General features: G+C 34.1%; 2 protein-coding genes across 2 annotated transcripts; one reads left to right on the top strand and one right to left on the bottom strand.

Moving 5' to 3' along the window:
* The first annotated feature begins 1,069 nt into the window (after positions 1–1,069).
* LOC112525499 (probable ribose-5-phosphate isomerase 2) lies at positions 1,070–2,277 on the top strand. Its single transcript, XM_025135652.1, has one exon. The coding sequence runs from the start codon at positions 1,282–1,284 to the stop codon at positions 2,071–2,073; it is 792 nt and encodes a 263-aa protein (XP_024991420.1). The 5' UTR covers positions 1,070–1,281; the 3' UTR covers positions 2,074–2,277.
* Positions 2,278–7,385: 5,108 nt separating this feature from the next.
* On the bottom strand, positions 7,386–8,774 carry LOC112524335 (probable aspartyl protease At4g16563). The gene has a single exon (XM_025134117.1). It carries the CDS (start codon positions 8,664–8,666, stop codon positions 7,386–7,388), a length of 1,281 nt encoding a protein of 426 aa, XP_024989885.1. The 5' UTR covers positions 8,667–8,774.
* Between the last annotated feature and the right edge of the window lie 1,220 nt (positions 8,775–9,994).

Raw genomic sequence — 9,994 nt, forward strand, 5'->3', positions numbered from 1 at the left:
ATTTTGGAGAGTTATATATTCGGGTGTGTGCCTTTCTAAGAAAGAAGGGCTTGGATTTTGAAAATATGTTAGAACATAAAATTATTCAAAACCCTCATTTTCTTTACTTAATAAAATTTAATTAAAACAAAGCATTTTTTCCCCTTAAAATTATTACATGTTTGACTTTTTTAGAGTTCATTTATTATGATTTGAATATTTATGGAAGATGAATATGATTCATTTGTTATGATTTGAATATTTATGTAAGATGAATATGGTTCATTAATTATGATCAATACTTTATATTATGAAACAATCAAAACTTCTATGAAATCGCATATTAATCAAATGAAATGGACGGTTAATATTGGGTTGTATTGGTTGCACAAATGCCAAAGGTTGTATAATAACCAACCATTGACATTTGTGCAGTCAATACAATCCAATCTCAACCGTCCATTTCATTTGATTAATATGTGATTTCATAAAAGTTTTGATTGTTTCCTAATATAAAGTATTGATCATAATTAATGAACCATATTCATCTTGCATAAATATTCAAATCATAATAAATAAACTCTCATCATTTCCATAAATATTTCAATTTATTGAGTTGCATTGGTTGTAAAAATGCAACGGGTTGTATTTGAAACAAACTCTATAAAAAATAGACATTTATTTTAAAAACAAACAATTATTTTAAAACAAAAAAAAAATATTAACATTCATTTTAAGGAGAAAAATAGTAATAATTTTTACGGAAAAAATCCCACATGCTGACATGCACTACTACCGTATTTAACGTATATATTTAAAAAAAATCATAATTCAATGATATTTCTGTTTTTATAATTAAATTTTATAAATATTAAATCACATGGAATATAATTTTCTGAACATATGAAAATACTCATATAATAAAATAATACAATATATTTGTTTGTAAAGCACAAACGAAAACGAAAACGAAACTCGTAGGTGGTTAGACTGGTGATGGTGTTGCAAAATGTTTCGGGTTTATTCCCCGGATACGATTCTCTCTCCATTAAACTAAAGTTTATTGCTTCGAGGTCTCCTCCTCCTCCATTCTCCGCCGCACACCACCATCAACCACTCACATTCCTCCATTTCTATAAAACCCCTCAATTCCACACAACCCGTAATCCACATTCTCACCATACAACAAATCCCATTTCCGGATTTTTCGTATACGCTTTTCTTGTGTCTTCACATTTTCAAGAAAACCCTAGTCTTATTTAGCATTCTTTCAATCCCAATTACTTGTATTTCATAACCAACATGGCTCTTGCCTATGACCCTCATTTTATTGGGTCTGAAAATCTCGATGACGACGCCGCCACTTCTCCTTCTCCGTTGGTTTTGACTCAAGATGAACTCAAGAAAATCGCTGCGTATAAAGCTGTTGAATTCGTCACATCGGGTATGGTTGTCGGACTTGGAACCGGGTCTACCTCCAAACATGCAGTCGACCGTCTTGGGGAGCTTCTCCGGCAAGGTGTACTCACGGACATCGTCGGAATCCCCACCTCAAAGAGGACCCACGAACAAGCTTTGTCTCTAGACATCCCTTTGTCGGATATTGAGACACACCCAGTTCTTGATTTGGCCATCGATGGAGCAGATGAGGTCGACCCGGAAATGAATTTGGTTAAAGGGCGTGGCGGGTCTTTGCTACGTGAAAAAATGATCGAATGTGCTTCTAAGAAATTCGTTGTGATTGTCGATGAATCGAAGCTCGTTGATTACATTGGTGGGAGTGGTTTAGCTATGCCCGTTGAGATTGTGCCCTTTTGTTGGAAATTCACATTACATATGCTTCAATCGTTGTTTCAAGAAGCTGATTGTGTGGCAAAGCTTCGAACTTCCTCCGAAACTGGAGAACCTTATGTGACTGATAATAGCAATTACATCATAGATTTATATTTCAAGAAAAATATTGGGGATTTAAAGGCTGCCGGCGATGCCATGTTGAGGCTTCCCGGAGTGGTGGAGCACGGGTTGTTTCTTGGTATGGCTACCACTGTTATAGTCGCCGGTAAGCTTGGTGTCACCGTCAAGAACAAGTCTTAGCCCTTTCTGAGCCATTGCTAAGGAGAAAGGTAGATCAGAAAATATTCAACTTTTTTGCATTTTGAGTAGTTTCTGGCTAACAATATTAAGATATGAAATCGGGGTTTATGTTCCCCATTAGAGATACTGTAACAGGGGAAAGTTTCCAATCGTTCTGCACTTGTTAATCTTATATACTAACGAGGATAATTTGCCTCAAGATTTTTGTTGGTATTAATTTGAATAGTTTTAGGGGTCAGTATGTGTTCTTCTATCTTGTTACAAATTAGAAATTGGGGAAAACAAAGCACATATAATGAATCTCTCCTTAAAAAGCCAGTTTTGAGATCATACTTGCTTAAGCTAAATTTCGGGCAACCATTGTTCATATATACTCTCTTGATTCATGATTTCTGTCATGATCTGTTGTTATTTTGATTGTGCCATTGAAGTGAATTTGTCTTTTGCCCTTGGGAGTAAACCTAATGTAAGAGCTGCATATATGATATATATATGGATTCACCATGGAGAATGCAAGAAATGATCAGCTGAAAGATGAACTTGAGGTACTGTAGATACAAATCATTTCGATTTGAAGGCTGATTGCATGGAAAGACTGAATTTGGACATACGGAAATTCGATTTTCTGGATATTGTTACATCATTTTGTTGTTGAATCTAGACCAGAATGATACTAGTTTCAATAATTGTGCATGATGGATTAGCTTGTTGAAATTTGTAACAAGATAACCCTGTTTGCATAAAGATCTTTATGATCAAGAACATGGTGGCAACCTGAGGTCAAAGGGGTGATTCATTTGAGCTCCTTCCAGAAATGATTCTGGACTTCTATGACTCTTGAACCCTGAGTATGGACACTCCTGAAAGGCTGAACCTGGAAATCTTATATGACCAAGAGTTCATTTTCGAATAGATCTTTTCGTTCTAATACTCTATCCAGGTACCTATTTAACGGAGTACTATTGGATCAAATGACAAACGCATTGTTGAGAATCTTTGTTCTATAATTCAACAAATCTTGTGAACTTTTCCTGCAATACAACATTTCAATAGCAAGCAAAGTTTTGGCCTCGAATGGAAGTACTCGATATCCCTCAATGAACATATCCTCTTCATTTAATGGATAATTGGTTCAAATTTATCGGAAAAAGATGGTATATAGAATATGGTAAGGGACATGGAAGACAAAGGAGAAACAAGAAGAACCATTGCAACATCATCGTCGTCTCACGTATTCCGTTTCAAAGCAAGTCTTGCAGAAATTCTTCACAAGATACAAAACATCTTGGAGTGGCATCAACAATTTATGTCCATTAAGCTAATTAAGCCAGTCTTAATAGAAACGCTAAATATGCTTAAAACCGCTAATTAGTTAATTGGAAGAATGGAGTATGATTTATTGTTTATTAACTTGTCAAATCCACTGCATACAAAGAAAACCTCTCATTTTTATAAGATCCCTCACCCTTCAAAGTGCCATCAAGATTAAAGGACCAAGTAGCAAGAATGCAAGTCAGAAAACATCAAGCTTAAATGGACTTGGTTACTATACTATATAGCCTTTTTACTAAAGGTTGCCTTTTCATATTTGGAATGCTGGACCAGCAGTTGGTTTCATTAATTTTTTTGTAAAAGAAGAACAAGTCGAAGAACGCCTGATTTTCGAATCCTATGATGCATCTAGCACACATAGGAGCCAATTTGACCTTAATCTGATCATTTACGGGCCTAGGCTGGCCCGCTATTGGAGGAAATGAGTTTTGTCTGAAGCCAATTCGACATGGGTTTGATCTAGTATCCGATAATGGAATCACTTATAAACCCATTAAAGTTCCCTTTTCATTTATGTGGGACAAACCCATTTGCACTTCCATTCTTCCCAACATCTGTCCTCTACACATCGTTTTGATGATCAATTTCTCATTCATTTAAACTCTGTTTTATGCATGTAATATATCATGATGAAGCTTTTACTAAGGGCTTTACAGAAATTTTCTATTCGGAGCATGAATTCAAGCATATTTTAGGGTCCAAATTGGGCATAAAACCCAATTTCTCCAACAAGAAGAGTAGAAGAAAGCTAGCTAGCAAGACATATATGATTTCACGGGAGATTGGTGATCCATTTTCTGGCCATTGAAGCACCAAAGAAGCTCTTAGATGAAGTTGAAAGATTAAGAAGAATTATTCTTAGTGGGACAACTTAGATATAGGTAGGAAAAAAGTGTAGTTTGGAGGAAATATATATGCAGAGGGAAACAAGAAGGTGCAATTTCATTAGACACAAATAGTGCAGCTATGTTGGTTGGCATATCAACCGCGACAACTTCACCTAGTGGCCTAACCGGTGGTTAACTGTGAGATGGGGATCCTTTCGTCCAAGGTCATGTCAAATGGTGTTTCAACATGATATATGAAACCGGGGCTTGTACATTGTTTGGACCCAATTATACAGTTGCCTGTCGCACATCAACTCAAACACAATGTTGTAAATGACCTCATCAACCTTATATATGCCAATATATTGCTGCTGTACTTCTTTAGGTTAATTAGAGTTATTTTTTGTTTTACAGTTCAGATTTTTGTTACTAGATCCTTTTACCAACACAACAAATGTTTGATCACAACTCACAATGTTAGCGCCAAATTTACCTTCAAAGTGTCGGCTTTTTTTTTGTTGTCTTAATAATTATGAGAATCTGTAATTATTTAAAAATGTATTTTCCTGTCAGAGTGGTCCAGATTGGTAGTGGTCGACGGTGATTCAAATCAGTGGTGGTCGGCAGTGGTTCAGATCGGTGGTTGTTGGCGGTGGTTCAGATAGGCGGTGGTCAATGGTGGTTCAGAGTTGTGGTTCAAATCAGTGGTGGTCGTCGGTGGTTCAAATCGATTGTTCAAAACGGTGCTTTAGATCGGTGGTGGTTGGTGAAAGTTTAGATCAGTGGTGGTCGGTGAAAGTTCAGATGGAGGTCATATGGGTCTGGGTAAATCAAATAGGGAAGATGAAGATAATTTTGGTTTTTTTTTTTGTTGAGAAAATGGGATAGAAGGGAAGTGAATTCCTTCTCAATTATGATGGAATGACTAAATCCATGAAATTGGAATGTGAGAAATTCAATTCCTTTTCATAAGTAAACCTAACGTTTGAATGAAATTTGGTTAACGTAATTGATTGTTCCAATTCTTTCAGATTCCATCGGAATCCTGCTAATCAAACGCCCCCCTAAGTCTTTGTTTGGTAAACTAAGCCAATAGGTTAGTTGTTGACTGAAAAGATAGTAAGCGAAACACTAGTTGGTGAATAATCAAGTTTGACAAAAACTAACTGGTAAATTAAATAAAAAATATAAAATGATCAGAGAGACTACATTAAAAAATTTATCAATTCCAACATTATATAATATAATTGAAACAAATCGTTATTAATATAATATGTTAATTTACATAACTTTAATTTAATCATAATTTCTCTAAAATAAAGAAGGAAAAGTTAAAGTCTCAAAAATAAAGATTTACACCCAACTGCAAAAGTTTATTTATTTTCAAAATTTCAATATTAGCAATATTATTAAAATATTTTATAAATTTATCATCTCAATAAATTTAAAAAAATTAAATAATAATATATTTAATCTAATTGGTGAAAACAACAAGAAAAACATTACTTTTTCTTAAATATTTAATTTTAATAGGTTGTACAAATTTGGAGAGTTTTATCGTCTCCCATGTGTTTTCTCTAATTTTTAGTAAGCTTGCGACCAAAAAAGTAGCCTAAATATTTATTTTAGAAAATTTGTTAGAGATAATTTTAAAAATATCTTTAAAATCTTTCATAATACATCTCCAACTCATCACTAAAATACAAAAATGAAGGATCTTGATGCTCCAACTCGCCGCTAATAAAACACCAAAAGTTAAAAAGTCCTAAAAAAACTTAATGTTCATTAAGAGGTTGTTTGACAGCTGTTGAATGACTTGGTATAGAATGATTAAGTTGTCAGAATGATTAAGAAACTCTTATAATATAGTGTAAAATGAAATATAATTGTTTGATAATTATTCAGAATAAAATTAAGGTGTTGAATGGTTCAGGGATGCCCTAGATACAAAATCATTTAGAGAGTTTTAGAACCATTAAGAGACAAACCTTTTTCTTGCCAAACAAGATTCACCTCTTAGCGATTCAGAGACTGTCTCTTAATGGAACTGTTAAAAGGTAAACAAAACAACCTCTAAGTCCATTATTGTTAAGGGTTTTTATTCTTCATATTTTTAATGGTTGGATTGAAGATTGCTTATCTTAAACAAAATTAATTAATTAATAACTTGTTTTATTTAAGGATTTTTTTTTTCATTTTAAAAAATTTATTGGAGTTATAGAAAATTTATGGAAGACATATATACTCCTCCAAGAAAAGCTTAAAAAATCAGTTTAAGGGGGTGTTTTGGAATGTTTATAAAAACAACTTATTAACTTATTTCGGTGTGGCACCGGTAATAAGCATTTTTTGAGTGTTTGGATATACAACTTATACCGGTAATAAGAAGTTTTTAAATAAGTTAAACTCTTCTTACTTATAATAAGTTGATAAATGTTTTTATAGAAAAAGATAACTTGTTATTCATCAATGACAACCAAGGTAACGTAAATTCCATCCATCTTGAGTTATTTAAGGGGGGAAAGGGCGTCCGCATATGGACATCCACTATAACTTGTTCCTGGATTGCCAAAGCCACTATGAAGTGTTCTTATTTTAATTATTATTTTAAACAATAAATAAATGCGACTGGATTAGAGGATTCTTCCTTCAATTCTAATTGAAGAATAAATAACCAAATCAAGTACACCCTTTGCTTCATCATCAAAGTACAATTAATACAATAAACTAATTAGCTTTTAATTAACAAACTAATTCACTTTCTTAATTTCATCCCTCCTATTGCTTCATTCCATAATCAACCTTCAATCCAAAAGCTTCTGATATGAATCTACCCAACTAATTAATACCATGTATATATAATCCATCTTTCTAAATATGTAATAACCATTCGAAAGTGTCTGTTTTCGGAACTGAAAAGTTTCTAGTTGTAAGTCACTTACTAATGATCATTACAGAGATCCTAGCTAGACTTCATTCATCTGGGTTCATAGGAGCTGTACATCTTAATCTTGATATATATGTAATGGGGTTCAAGTTTCAAAGTTTAACAGTCAAATATATCACCTTATTCTTATTAATTTCAGGGTCTTTAGTTTCCAACAAAGAAAGCACAGTTTTGCATCCATACCAACAGATAACTGAAAGAGCAAATTAAGGTTTGTGAAGTTGTTGGAAAGCTAAAGAAGAGGCACAATCCATTGTTTGGAACCCTATTCTCTCCTTCTGCATGTCATACACAACCTCCACATTCTGTTGTTGAAAGCTCCCAAAAACCCCAGCTGGTCCATAATCTTCATCATCCATACTTTGGAACAACAAACACTTGACCACTGTCGAGTTTCGAGGTGCATTCATTGCATAGAAGTTGTTCCCTTGGGGTAAAACCAGGCTCACATTGTTCAAGAAGTGGAATGTGATTGAAGGAAGAAGATGGTCATCCACATCCATAATTTTCATACCGTTTGTAACGTTGTTGGTACATGGAACCCTATAGCAGAGATCAAACCCCGTTCGTTCCTCCACCTCAGTAGCTCGAGGGTGGTCGATGACTGATTCAAGTTCCGCGAGAAGTTGAGAGAAGAATGGTTGGGGTAAATGAGTGTATGTTGTTCCTGAATCTATCAACATACCCCCATTTCCGGATGAATCAAAATCTCTCAAGTTTGTAGGAACTCGAATCATGGAACCCGAGCCAGTGCCGAGAGTTATACCCTCTAGCCCGATATAATAGGAATTTGGATACATGGGATTCTTCAACATTTGAGTGAACTGCAAATGTTCCTTTGAAGATATTGCAAGATCTCCAACAACCAATGGGCTAGAAATATTAGGGTTGTTGGCGAACTTGAAAGCCAAGAAACAATGAGAGAAGCCCTTTTGGAGAAAACCTAACTGAGAAGGTAGAGAAAGCGAACCTTTCCCAAACCCTGCAATTCCCCTGGGCTCTCTATAAGTTGATCCTACGCACCCAAAGTCGAAATTGGCTATCTCTCTAGTAACACCTTCAGTATTTCCATGGACTCTTAACGTATCCCTGGTTAGAGTACCCGCAACAACACCTTCCCCATACGTGTACACGAAGGTAGGGCATGGCCTTGAGCAAGTGGCCTTCATTAGGGTACTTAACGAGCAACCAGCAATATAACAAGGATCGTAAGGATTATCAGAGCTATGAACATCGATACAAAACTGACTAGCGCAAGAATCCCGAACACAAGAAGACGAATGCGACGGTGAGTAATTGGACATGGGGGTATTGTTTGTATAGTCGTCACAATCAATGCAATTGAAAGAGAGATTTCCACAAGGCACCCAAGTGAGATCACTCCCGGTATCCATATACACTTGTACGACCTGTGGGGGTGAGCCTAGATTCAGAGAAATTAGGTACCCGTCCCTCACTTCTCTTAAGGGCTCTATCATGTCCAACATTTGGGATGAAAGTTTAAGGTTTAAGGTTGAGGATTCTTTCGGGAGTTTGATGGTGGTCCTGGCGTTAGTTAAACCTAGGACTAGAGAATCTGAGGTTTTTGGGTGCTGTCTTGCATGGGAATGGTTGGCAATGGAGAAAAGAAAGACGAAAAGGAACAAGTTGAAAATTAGGGTATCAAACGTGGAGAGAGGAGCCATTGTAGATTTGATTTGCTCTATTGATGTTTCTAAAAGAGCCTCGTATTTATAGACAAGAAAAGACCTTAATTCACATAATTGCTAGGGTTTTTATGTTATCATAGATGGACAAGAACATGAGATAATTAATACATCACCTTATTACGCTAATTAATTTTTAAGGAAAATTTATGAGTTTAATTGTAACATTAATTGTTACTATACTATAAATTGGCAAGGGGCTCTTAATGAATCTACTCATTATGGTTGATATATAATAGTATTAATCAAAAACTATGACCGAAATAGACAATTTGGCTAGGACTTTTTCCGTCTCAAACTAAGGCCAAAATTAATTATGAACTTCTAATGGCACATAATAAATTAATAAATAACCAGTTTAATCGATGATAAGTAAAATAAATAATATATGAACGTAAGAAAAACTCAATATGCTAACATAACAAGATGTAAAATAATGTATTACAAGTTTATTACTCATTTATCAAGTTTGAACCTTTATATATTATTCTAAGGATTGTTTTTTTTCATTTCATGTGTGTAGGTGAGAGAGTTTGAACATGTGATATCATTGAAATGTTCGATATATTGTAAACCATGCCATATACATATAGCATGCATGTGTAAAGGAAAGAGCATCTTAATTATAAATTAAGTGTACTTTTTAAGCTAAAATCACCAAGTTAAATGACAAGACACTCCAATAAGACAAACATTTTAGAACCCGTAACCATTGTATTGGGTATCACAATTAATATAGTATTACTATTTAGAGAAAAGTCTAAAAAAAAACTTAATGTATTTTAGTGCTTGATTGATTAAGTTTTTGAACAATTTTTTGGAACAAATAAGTCATTTGGACATTCCAAAATCTGTTAAATAACTCATTGGACTTTCTAAAACATGTTAGATACATTCTTATGACTTGTACACATGGTTAATATGGTAAAATAATGAAAAAAAATATGAAAAAACCAATGGACTTTCATGTTTTAAACGATTAAGTTCCTAACATTTTTTGAATAAAAAAATACTTACATCTATAAACAAATATACCAAAAAAATACTTACATTGATTAAATTTATTTTAATTAAATATAAAATATATATTTTATCAATGATTTTTTAAA

This window comes from Cynara cardunculus, assembly GCF_001531365.2.
Source record: "Cynara cardunculus var. scolymus isolate 2C chromosome LG 13, CcrdV1, whole genome shotgun sequence".
Lineage (NCBI taxonomy): Eukaryota > Viridiplantae > Streptophyta > Magnoliopsida > Asterales > Asteraceae > Cynara > Cynara cardunculus.